The sequence below is a fragment of the Excalfactoria chinensis genome, chromosome 12 (genome assembly GCF_039878825.1).
Source record: "Excalfactoria chinensis isolate bCotChi1 chromosome 12, bCotChi1.hap2, whole genome shotgun sequence".
Lineage (NCBI taxonomy): Eukaryota > Metazoa > Chordata > Aves > Galliformes > Phasianidae > Excalfactoria > Excalfactoria chinensis.
In genome coordinates this window covers 6,360,520-6,372,791 of record NC_092836.1, presented here as the reverse complement: position 1 = coordinate 6,372,791, position 12,272 = coordinate 6,360,520, and the positions used below count along the sequence as shown (strand labels likewise).

Here is a 12,272-nt window from a genome sequence, read left to right as displayed (position 1 = left end):
GACACAACAGAAATGCTTTTCCTGAATGGTGCAGCCTGCTGCAGTTTCATTAAGCATAAGTGAAAAACTCCCACGGCCATACAAGAAAACCTAGTTTGATGACGCCAGCTTCCCACCGCAACCCACAACACCAAAACAGGGCGTGATACTTTTCCATCTGGTTTTGCCTTTTATATATTAACAGAATTCAGGAAGCAAAACGGTTTGCTTGGCAAGCTCTGTTTTGGCAAATGACCTGAAAAACCTCTACCTACACACGGCAGTGACTGAGTGGGTTTAAGTATCCAAACATTTTCTTTAATTTGCTGAAAAAACAAAACCCCAATGCGCGGACAAACACTTCAAAACCATGCAAGCTATGGACCAGTAATTCAAGTACAAAGCTAGCCTGTGCACTCATTCAACAGCTAATGCTCATTTCCAAAGTGGTTAAAAGCTGCTGGAATATTATCCATTTTAATGCTTGCTTTACTAAAGCAACACTCGGTATTTGCTCTGTCTTTAGACAAACCTGAAAGTGTCCATGGTTTTTCTCTTCCTTTTTTTTAAGCTTGGTTTCTTTCTTTTGTTATGTGAAATTTAAAAAAACACATCCCATCCTGTGACACTCACTGTGAACAGGGATGTCCCTTCCTGATGGCATCTTCCAGCCCATGCTATTTATGCTGGCTTGTTCAAGAAGCCTCAGCCCAGAGTTCATGGAATTGATTTACAGACGCTCCCCACTGAGCAATAGTTACTGGATCCATGCTGAGGGAGAGGGCAGAGGAAAATCAGGCCTTACCCCAGTACTTTCCCTGCTTGGAAGGGTGACAGGATAGACCCAGGGACTGCTTTTGAAATAGTAGCTATTATTATGCTAAAACCAAAATTTAAAAGAAACAGCAATCAGCAGTTCTAATCTTTTCCATTTCTGCGTTGACTTGTCCTTGGAATAGAAAGCAATTTGCACAATTAAATAAGACATGTGACAATGAAAGCAATTCCAGCTCAGCTCCAAGTTCATGAGGGCCGCACATAGCAAGGGAAGGGAAAAGGAAAAAAAGAAGAGAAAGCAGGAGAGGGAAAAATAATCTATTTCTTGAGCTAATAACATTAATGGCCACTCTCTGATAGAAAAGGAACACGGTCTTTATGACCAAGGATTTTTAACATGGATTTTGCTATTCCGTAGCGGTACTGTACCATGCGTAGAACTGCTCTGATCCAGCCCTGCAGATGGTAACACCATAGTCTGGAAGTTAATTACTTATTGCACACCTTCATTAAGCAGATCAGAATTCAGCTGGGCTCCCTGCAGCAGCCTGTACCCTGTCTGTCCCAAAGCCTTGGTACAAGCTCTGGCCACAGTCAACTTAATCAAATTTTCTGCCCACAACGGTTACAACAGTGGCCACTGGAGCCATTGCTATTGCTGTGACAATTGTGACCTCACTCTCACAGCAGCACAAACCAGAGCAGTGCAGAGCTTCCCTGGCTGCTGGCAGCTTCTCGCCCCACTGGGACAGCAGCCAGGGGTGGAAGTGTGAGGCAGGAGGAAGTGAGCACCTTGCTTTGCTCCACTTCAGTGCTGTGAGGCTGTAGGGAGGACAGGTCCATTTCTTGGCATTTGTCATAAATTTATATATGCAAATGTCAGCAAGCAACACTACAGCTCCATTAGCACTCTAGATGAAGCAGAGTAGTCCTACCAGTCCACCCTACAGTCCTGCTAGGGTTCCCATCTTGTAGAGGAGGCTGACAGAAAGAATTCAGCAGGGATGCTGAACCCAACTTTGGCATGATCCCACCTTTCCTCCTGCAGTTAGAACCTATCAGTGTCCCATCAAAAGAAAAATGTTCTCTGTTTTAACACCATCCAAGCGCCAAAGACCACACATACTCTTGACATTTCCTTTCCTAATGATGTATGAGTATGAGAGAATGCATTCTGGCTTTAAAGAATTTTTCTCTGCCTAAGGTAGAAGTTGTACATGAAAGCTATCAGTTTTGCACAGCAGACAGAAGCTAGATTAATGAACAAACCAGTAAATTGCCTTTTTAAGGCACACGCAAGTTGAGCACATGAGGGGATATGATTCAAGGTGATCTTACAGACAAAATAATTAAATAGCCACATCTTGAAACTGCAAGGCACAAAAGCACCACTGAACTGATACAAAATTGGTTTAAAGGATGGTTGACACAGTTGTAGCACAGAAAAATCACTGGTACCAGTTCCATAACCCGCTGCTTCAGGAGTGCCAGCACACCTGGACACCAGCTGCGACTGCTGCCTTTGTGCTCACCAAATCTGCCTGCAGAGCTTCCAAAGACGCACTTGCTGGGCCTGGCCTCTGCCCTGGGTACCCAACCCCTGTGCTCACTGCCTTGATCTTCACGCAGCTTTCAACGTATAAGACTCCTGTTTGGTGGCCACAGCAATAAAACAGATTTCACACCTAGTGACAGCTCAGCATCAGTGAGAAACAACACTGAGATCACCACATCTTTGTGATGGCACTCCATAAAATGAGAACAAAAATCCCATTAGGAAGAAAGAAACCTGGCCTAGGAGATGGCCACAGGGATGCTGTTAATGACAGTACAGGCATGTGGGAAGAAAAGCCACAGAACAGTCAGCCTGTTCATTTTCATTAGGATATGCCAGGGGGTAGAGATGGAAAATACCAAAGTAATAGCTCCCTGCCTCACCCACCCCTCTTCTTTAGCAGGCATCCATGCAAACAACGCAACAGGAGTTGCAAAACTGCAAGGACATCCCTTTTGATTCCAGGAGAATAAGTTAACCACATGGGAGTTGCAAAACAATAATCAGTGAATACCAAAGTGTCACAGCGCTGGTCTTCCACTGTTACAACCTTTCTTGCCAAATAACAACAAAAAGCACGTACCCGGCTTACAACAAACACACTTGCAATTACGGGATCTGCATCAGTAACTGTGATCCATTTTTTTTTTTATTCGGAAGTCTGTTTGAGTCTTATTTCACTCTCATTGCAGTGAGATAGCACAAACATTACAGCCCTTCCCATCTCAGTATGGGAAAAGCTTGTGTCGGACATCCCAGGCCCATTTAACTAAGCACTAGTTGGCTGTCGCTGTGCTATTACCTCAATGGGAGGCCAGAAATAGAATTAATTACATTAGCATAAGGATCTGTGACATAACTCTCGTTTGCTGTTTTCAGGAGGGAAGGAAACCTGAAATAATTACTCTCTGACTATAAATTACAGCTCACTTCCTCAAAGTGATAAACTTTTCAGAAGGAAAGAACGAAGTCAATGTATTACCCTGAAGCCAAAAGCAGAGCTGACAGCTTAAACAGACTTTTGAAAGAGCTCAAGGATTGCTCAACCTGGAAGCAAAGGCTTAGGAAAACCTCCCTGCAGATCTTCTGCAACCCCAGTTACGTGAGATCCAGCAGTACAGAACTTGCCTGAAGACCTGCCTGGAAACCAGACACCTAGCATGCAAAATACCACTGGATCACCGACTTGAAAACCAAAACAAGACCATGCCTAGAGGCAAGACAAACAGTCCAAAAGAAACAGCAGAAACGTGAAGAGGCTTTACCCAGTTTGATGCAAAGTATCCAGGGTTTCAAGATTAGCAACACTGTGAACACTGAGCCCTATGGAAAAGACATTCAAAGTTTCCACCGGTATAAAATCAGAGTGTAAGATCTATAAACGCTCAGCAGAATGCATGTGAGGTGTTCCATAGCTGTCTTCTTCAGCCCTATCCCCTACCAGAGCCATTTCTCACACTGAGAGCACACATCTCATGCCAGACACAGGCAGGAGATCCAACACTAACTCACAACACATGACAGGACAAAAGCAAGGCTCTACCCATGGTATCCAGCTCCCACCACATCCCTCAGCCATAGCACTGGGGTCATGGCAGCGGGATGCTTGCACCATGGTCCACCAATGATCTCCCATGGGTGGCACCCAGAAGAGACAAAAGCCACTAGCAAGGGCTGAGTGGGTGGATGCCAATTATCACATGGGAACAAGGTTGCAGTCACTGAGTTGGCAACACCATGCATGTGAGCACTCAAGGCACAGGGTTGCACCTCTTTGCTTTGGTGACTCCCCCAGTACTGTGCTCAGTGAGAAAGGGTTGTTAAAAGTTACTACGAAAGAGTAATCTATTACAAATTACTCATTAATCAACAACAACAACAAATAATAATCAGTGACATATTACCTATCATTCCTGTGTTACACTCGCTCAGCAGCAATATCTTGTTCCCACTGCCAATTTGTCTTACACTTATTACAGCCACTTTCTCAACACAGCTTACACACACTTCTTTCCTCCTCCTTGCCCAAACCAGTACACAGGCTGTGACTTCCCGGAGCTGCCATGCCTGGCTGCAGAAGCCAGAGGCAAAATGCTGCCCTCCCAGGAAAGCAAACTACTTCAACACTTTATGACTAAATACCCAGCTGTGAATATAGGACCCTCCTGTGTCCATTGCTGGCAGGTAATGGGATATGCCAAGCCTGGAGGCTGTGCTCAGTACAGGGCTTTATTTGTTTTTTTTTCCTCCCTGAAAACAAAGTCATCAGGCTTTTACATCTCCCCTAACAGCACACTGGGCAGAGCCAGCCCAACTCAGGTAACATCTGCCCCATTGTGCTCTCCTCTGAGCCTGCAATGAGCATCTCACCACTGCAACACTTCTTGCTGGAAGGCCTGTGCCTTGGCTGCAGCCCTCTGGCTCTCCTCCAAAAAGAGGAAAAGCTCTAATCATCTTCCTACTAGTCTGGCACCCTCATAGTGTTATTGCTGCTTCTGCATGAGGAGTTTTGCCTGCACTGGATATTCCTGTTTGAAGTGGTCTCATTAAGGAGCCGGGTCTTTGTGCAAGTTCCTCACTCCCAGCCCTAGAGCCCACATCCAGCATCAGCCTCAGGATGTGCAGGGCTGGCAAGAAATGAAAGCCTTGGTAATAGCCAACGCTCTCTGTATGTGTAGTCCTTGATTTATTCATCTCAGCCACGGGTGGGTCTTCGATATAAAATCGTTATGAAAAATGAGGCACAAGCAGGGAGGCATTTAGCTAACAAAGCTCTAGTGGAAACAGCAGAAATCAGGAGAGCAGAAATGCAAACACAGTGGGAGCAAAGTAGGAGCTGCCCAAAAGAGTTCATTAAGGAATTCGGTGTGAGGGTCACAGTCAAAGCTGCAAGGAATTTGCAAAGTTTGGAGCAATGAAACAGCTGAGCTTGCAGCAAAAATGTCCAACTCTTGCATTTATACTGCTGGCCACGGAGCAGCTGTAGTACACGGGGCCACCAGGTAGATGGAGGCCACTCTGTCTCAGAACAAGGGGTGGCCAACAGGCAGGGTTACTCAGTTAAAAAGAAAAGACACAACAACAGCATGAGAAACGGGAGACAAATGAGAGGTGGCAAATAGGAACACGAGAAAAAGGGGAGAAGAAGACAGCAGAACTGAAGTGTGCCTTCTGGGGAAGGTCTCGCCAGGCACCTTCCAGCAGGAGGTCACAGGGCCGGCTGGTCACAGCCTCCACATCCCACAGCACCCCAGGATGCAGCTCCGTGCCTTTTATCATCCCAGTCAGATGGTTCCTCTGCAGAGCTTCAGGAAAGCTCCGCACTCCAGCTCCGCAATGAGCAACTTCCTTCTCTTCTTTTTTTAGGATTGGAATATCTTTTCTCTTCCTCCCCCACCTCAAAAGGGCAGATATTAATAATGCGGATCGGAAGAGCTTGCTATGGTGAAGCGATGGGTGGTAGCGGTGCTGCACCTACTGACATCACGCCGGCCGCCTGGCCAAGTCTTCATCCTGACAGAGCTGCTCAGGAAAGCACAGCTAATTATTCTGCCAGATCCTCGGCCAGATGACAAATTGATTCACGGTAGTAACTAAAAGAAGGGAAGGAGGAGAAATTGCACCATTTCCTATGACTGAAACGACATTACTCGTTACCCCAAGGAAAACTCTGTCCAAAGTGCTCATTGCAGCTGTTGAGCTATACACCAGACGGCTGAAGTGCATTGCCAGGGGACCCTGCTGGTGCACTACATGAGTTTATGCATTTGGTATCCATCAGCTCTCAGAGGAGAAAGGCCTTTTTTCAGACCTTCCACTGAGCCCTGTATGTCAGGGCACCTACACGATTATCAGAAGCTGCTAATTAAAACTTAACAAAATCAAACACCTGCTTTTCTAAGTTGACCTGAGGATGCTGAAAACTAAAAGCAACACAAAGGAGGCTTTAGAAATCAGTCAGCTCACAAGGGACACACTTTTCCTGAATACCACAAGCAGTCCATAATTACATCATCACAGTAAGGGCACACAATATGTGGCTTATTAATCATTTCCAGGAAGAACACCGTCAGAAGGTCGTTGTTAATAGCCCCACTGCCCGGCAAGGCAATCTCCCATGCTCTACTGCAGGGTGGGTACTTCAAACCTCCCTCACATGAATTTCCTCTTTGAGCACAAGAACACTCCCTTCCGAAGGCAGGGATGGCAGTAAGAAGGAGAGTCAGAGATGAGGAGGGTGGGGTGGAAAGCAAGGCCATCATCACAGCTACCTGGAACTCTTACATGTGCATTTGGGAGGCAAAGACCTCCTCCTCCCACTGCAGCAAACAACTGAAAACAGAAAGGAAACAAAGGAAAGCAAGAAGTATTCTGGAAAAGAGGAGAATATAGGATCATCATGGAAGAATATCATGGATAGGGCATTACTCCTGTGAAGAGCAATATTCTTCTTCTTATTCAGAAGTATAATGGAAGCTATGATACATGTAGGCCAGTGTCCCTGCCTACAGCAGGGGGGTTGGAACTACATGATCTTAAAGGGCCCTTCCAACCCAAACCATTCTATGATTCTGTGATATAAGGGGAGCATGGGGGGAGAAATTAGTGAGCTGTTATAACTACATAGTCAAGCAATTGCCCTCCCAGCTACCTTTAGTTCAATGAGTCCTGTGATCTGCTGCTCCGTTCCTCCAAGGGTTACTGATGAATTGTGCCAGATTCCATGTTTCTTTCCAACTGTTCTGAGTCTCCTGCATCTGATCTCAAAGAAGGGAGCAGAAACAGCTGGAAGAGAGAAACCAGAATGGCATAGTCCAGCAGCAACCCTTGGAAGAACAGACAAGAGCCTTGTGAGAGGCACCATTGTCCCCCAGTACATGTTTGCAGGTGGACACATGTCCACATGCCTTCTAGATGAAACACGTCATTAGCACATCAGCTCTAAATTGTCACAAAGCACCAGAGCAGCTTAACAGCATGGCCACAATCCACAGCTACAGGTGCCAAACCAGTCACACCTGCTAAATGCAGGCCAAATCCAGCACCACGTTTCCCTTCCTGCGCTAATTTTGCTCCCTGAAGAACTCCACCTGCTTTACAGCATGTGAACGACTCTCAGCCCACACAAGGGAAGCCACTCAAGGTCTACTCTATTTAGGCTTTGCAGCTCCTGCAGATCTAGCTTCAGGCCAAAGGAAGAGGGAGAGACAGTAGCTGAAATGGGGCACTGAAGGAGTAAGCTTCTTCAGTGGTTCTTGCTGCCAAAGGAGAGGATTAGTTGTGAAAATCAGGAAGTCATGGAGGCAGAGAGCAGCAGGAGGCCATTGCAGATAATAGGGACAGTAGGAGCAAAGCTTTTGCTCACCAAGGCTCATGAAGAGGAGATAAAAAGGCTTGTGCTCTTTCATATGTGCGAAGACTAGAAAGAAAGAGTGAAGAGGTCAGGGAGATGGTGTTGATGGAGGATGGGCCAGGAGGGAAAAAAGAAAGAAGAGCCTTTGAAAATGAACCATGGAAAAGTGATTAATAAGGGCAGAACTGCCAGACTGGGTGGTAGCACCTTTTCATTTTCACTAGAAAGAAAAAAGACATTGCAACTTACAACCAGGTATGGGGAGTAGGGACACAGCAAGACCAAGACAGAACAATGTCATCAAAAGGACAGAAACAGAATTTCAGACAGAGAGCAAATCAGATTGGGATGGTTAGGAATTACATGGAGGTGGGAAGAGAAAGCAGGTTTAAAGGCTCACGGGATAGCTGTGGCAGGACGGCCTAAAGGATCTCCTGCCAACCTTACAGCAGGGATGAAACAGAAACCATAACATTTTTCCTGACCACAGCTTCCTTATAACCAATTACTAGAAAGCACAGGCACACACGTCTCTTCAGGGTAGCAGCACCACTGCAAGCCTCTGCCAAGCGCATGCCGTACCATGTCTAGAAAAGTCCTTAATCTCATATCCCTTCTGCCCCACACCAACCTGGTGATTTTTTACTGCAAATCATCTCTCTTTCCTAAGGGCCAAGTCATTAAGAACAGGAATAAAATGAATACCTGGAGTATCACAAGTCTGCCTGTCCCCTGAAGAGTTGGTTGGAGGTGTCCGGTGTCGGTAGACGAGATGTGGCTTATTGTGCTCTTCTTCATACTCTTGCTCCAGTGACAGCAGTGGTTCTACAAAATAGTCCCCATCATCAGACTTGAACGTGCCTAGCTGAGAGGGACAGAGAAGGACCAGGTCAATGACAAGCCATGAGCAGAACTTTGCAATCCAACATTAAACAAGAAAGGTAAGTGAGCTAGGTCTGCAACAACCCCCATGAAGGCACAGGCTGGAAGTGCAGCTCTCCATCACACTCTCAGACCCTGCCTCATTCAGCAGTCCTTCGAAAGCTTACAAAAAGCTAGGTCTTAATTTGAAGGAGGGAACACGAGAGGGGGACACCTGCCAGATCTCATCCCTATGCCAGTGACTGAACCTCTCCTGCCCAAGGGGACATGATGCTCCAGCACAACCCTAACATATTGCACCATTTTTTCATGCAACAGCTCTCTGTGAAATAGACTTTAAACTTAGATGTGAGGACCCAAGAGAGGTGTCCAGACAGTGAAATCCCTGTGTGTGGAAAGGCACCACTTCAGTGCACGGTATGGAAGAAGTGTCAGTTAGTTGTATGTGAATATGAATACAGGGAGGTAAAACAAAACAAAACACAAAACATCCAGGACAGAAAGCATCCTGTAGCCATCCTAGGCTAGGAAACAGGGTAACTACATGGGATATAGTGCTGGAGGAAGGCCTGCCCAGGCACACACGTGCACCAGCCCAATTCAGGCCCCAGTCTGGGATGGGGTCTGGGGCTGAAGCAGTACGACATAGTCAGCCTGGAATGCCCTGGCAGGAGCAGTGACCAGCAGAGACCTCCCAGGGGAGCACCTGAGGCAGTCATTGCTTCCTGTGCCTCACTGGCACTCCAGCGTGCAAGGAGGGTGCAACAATCTGCAATGAGCATTGCTGGGAAGTTTCTGCTCTTCCCTCAGCCAGCATCCCCTGCTGCAGCAGAGCACCAGGACAGGCTACAAGGCAGCTTGTGTTGCATCTCCTCTGAGGTCACAACTCTTTGCCATACTGCAGGAAGACTCTGGGGGCAGCACTCCCGGGGACCCCCGCAGCCACCGTTCCAGACTTCGGGCTGCAGGTCGGTGTCGGTGCCAGGCAGTTTGCTGGGGGCTCCACAGCAGGGCTCTCCCCACCCGGTGATCTCCGTGGCGGGGTGCCGCTGGGTGGCACTTTTGCCCCAAAACCCGAGGAGCAGAAGGGCTTTCCCCCAGTCCGACGGGATAATAAAAATGGGCTGCGAGAAAGACCAAACCGGGGCAAGCCAGCCCCCATCTCGTAGCCCCAGTCGAGGGCGGGGGAAAGGGGCCGGCCCCTATTCCCTCTGCCCACCCTCCCTCGCCTGCTCCTCCTTCTCCTCCTCCTCGCTTCCGCCCCTGTTCGCCACCGCCGGGCGCCCGGCGGGGCAGGGACCCGGGGCTCACCATCCCGGAGCAGAGGCTGATGACGGCGGTGTGCCGCGGCCGGGCGTTGACGTGTCCCCGGTAGAAGCAGTGCTTCACGTCGGTGTCCGCAGTCTCGGCGTAAAGGTTCCGCTGCTCGGCGGCGGGCTCGCCCAGGATGCTGACGGTGAAGAGCGGGGCGATGAAGGCCGAACTGGCCGTCAGGTTGAAGAGGAACTGCTGCCCGAAGGCGGAAAGCCTGTAGTGAGCCTTAGGGGAGGAGGATGAGGAGGAGGCGGCGGCCGTCCAGGCGTCGGGGGCAGCGTTGGTGCTCCGCCGCCTCCGCCTGAAGTGGACATCGGTGGGGAAGGGCTCTCCAAACTCATTCACCCGGGTAGGAGTCACGATCTCGTACTCGCTGAGCTTCTCCAGCAGCTTCGCTGCAAAAGAAGAGAGGCACATGCCCCTGAGAGGGGAGGCCGGGCGCCTCACCCCCTAGAGGCGGCAGCCCAGCACCCCCGGGCCGCTTCCCACTTCCCGAGCACCTCCGTACCTTGCCTGGGGTGCAGCTTCTGCCTCCTCGCTCCCGTCCTCAAGCCGTCGATGAAAAGCGTGGTGAGTGCCAGCGCCAGCGGCGCAAGCTGCATGGTGCTGCGCGCTGTCCTCAGAGGAGAGCAGCCTTCCCCCGCTTTGCTTGGGCTCTTCTTTTTCTTTCCTTTCCTTTTTTTTTTTTTCTTTTTTTTTTTTTTTCCTTTCTTTTTTTTTTTCTTCTCGCCCCTTTCTCCCCCCTCCCCGCCCCCCGGAGCAGTGCCGGGGGAAGCGCCGGAGCCGGGCGGCGTTAGGGGCGGGCGGGCCGGAGGGGCGCGGGGCGCCGGGGGCCGCGCATGGTGCGCGGGGGGCGGAGGGGCCGGGACGGACCGACGGGCCGGGACGGGGGAACCGGCCGGCCGGCCGCCTGCCTGCACTCCCTCGCTTTCCGCCTCTCCCCCCGTCGGGCTGGTGGACGGGGCGCTCCCGGGAGCCAATTTAAGGGGGCGGGCTCCATAGATCAAGCAAGAGAAAAAGATCCCGCCCTACAGGAGCAGGGACAGCCCTTCCTCTCCTCCCACCCACCCCCCTTATCCAACATGTCACTTTCTTTCATTCGGAGGAACGCCGGATTCGCAAGTTTTCGCTGGCAAAGCCCTGGGCAGTACCGCGCCTGGACGGGGCAGGCGGGTCCGAAACCCCATTGGGGCCCGGGCAGAGCGAGGTACAGGGGGGAAGAGCCACTTCCTCGCTCACCGGCAGCAAAGTAGAGTTTTCTTACATAAAAGAAAAGAAAGAAAAACGCCGGTTATGGAATCTTGGAGAAGTGAACACATACTCAAAGAATCCCACGTGCAACACTTTTAATAGCATTGCTTTCCTTCTGCATTTCTCAGATACGAAGCACTTGAAGCAACTTTAGAGTTATTTTTGTGCTGTGCTGTTTTCAGCATCCTGAGGGAAAAGAAAGATTTCCTCATCTAAAAGGTGTCTCTTTTTTTTTTCCTGTTTAGTCTTGTTTTACAATTTGGAAGCTTTAGATAGAAATTTTAGCCATTCTTTAAAGCCTGAGTGCAACTCAACATTGTTTCCTGCTGTCCCTCACACTCATACTCATAGCATGAGGAAAGATGCTATGAAATTTCAAGGCAAAAGAAACTAGATGGTGGAAGTGTAAGTTCCCACCACTTGCACTTCCCTTGGAACAAAGAACAGAAGCACCACTACTTTCTGCAGGAAGGGGAAGCCTTAAAGTAATCCGTTCAGAATTCACTTCTGGACAAAACAGCGCCTCCTAAGTATTCCAAAGTAAATGCTGAAGCCCTACAAAGCTGTTAGCAGATTTTACATGATCAATACAGAAGAACATGTAAGCAGATCATCACCTGCAAAGACTCACGTAGCTGCTGCAGGCTTACCAGAAGGAGAAGGTCACATCTCAGTTCTGCTATGCCTCTGTGTATGAACTCCATTTAATTTAAGGTAATTCACTTATGCTGCCTTCTCGGGCTCAGCAAAGTTGGAGTCTTCCAGCCTTAGATTGCCAGCATGCAGCCAGCAATGCTGGGGGGAGAGAGTGGAGTTGCCTGAGGAAATGGAGAGAAAAGCTGAGTCAGAGCACTGAGAGAGAAGGGTTATGTGGAGCTGGTTCTGTGTTATGGATGAGGGACATGGCCCTGCTCATCTCCTTCACGCAGGTATTGGGAAACAGCTCTGCTGCTTTATCTGTGTGCCCCTAGGGCAGCTGCTATGCCGGGATGGGATTTCACAAGCACCCTGCATCCTACTGGGTTGAGCCTCACCACCCCCTCACACCAGGGCTGGTGTTGGCAAGAGCTGAGATAAGAAAATCATAGAGTTGTTAAGTCTGGAAAAGACCACTAAGATAATCTAGTCCAGCCACCAACCCATTCCCACCATGCCCACTGA

At 49.1% G+C, this 12,272-nt stretch overlaps 1 protein-coding gene across 5 annotated transcripts in view; it reads right to left on the bottom strand.

Annotated features, from left to right (window-relative positions):
* The window catches only part of ADAMTS9 (ADAM metallopeptidase with thrombospondin type 1 motif 9), a 64,987-nt gene extending 53,787 nt beyond the window's left edge, over window positions 1–11,200 (bottom strand). For 4 of the 5 annotated variants that reach the window (XR_011905127.1, XM_072347420.1, XM_072347422.1 and 1 more), the window contains exons 1-3: window positions 10,369–11,200; window positions 9,858–10,255; window positions 8,370–8,529 (exon numbers count right to left, since the gene is read on the bottom strand). Coding sequence is in view for 3 of the 5 variants with exons in the window: in XM_072347420.1 (XP_072203521.1) it covers window positions 8,370–8,529; window positions 9,858–10,255; window positions 10,369–10,462 (652 nt within the window). In the remaining 2 variants the exon portion in view is untranslated. Of the gene's footprint in view, window positions 1–6,962; window positions 7,056–8,369; window positions 8,530–9,857; window positions 10,256–10,368 lie in introns of those variants that run through there. The other variant, XM_072347423.1, reaches the window with a different exon arrangement.
* Window positions 11,201–12,272: the final 1,072 nt, after the last annotated feature.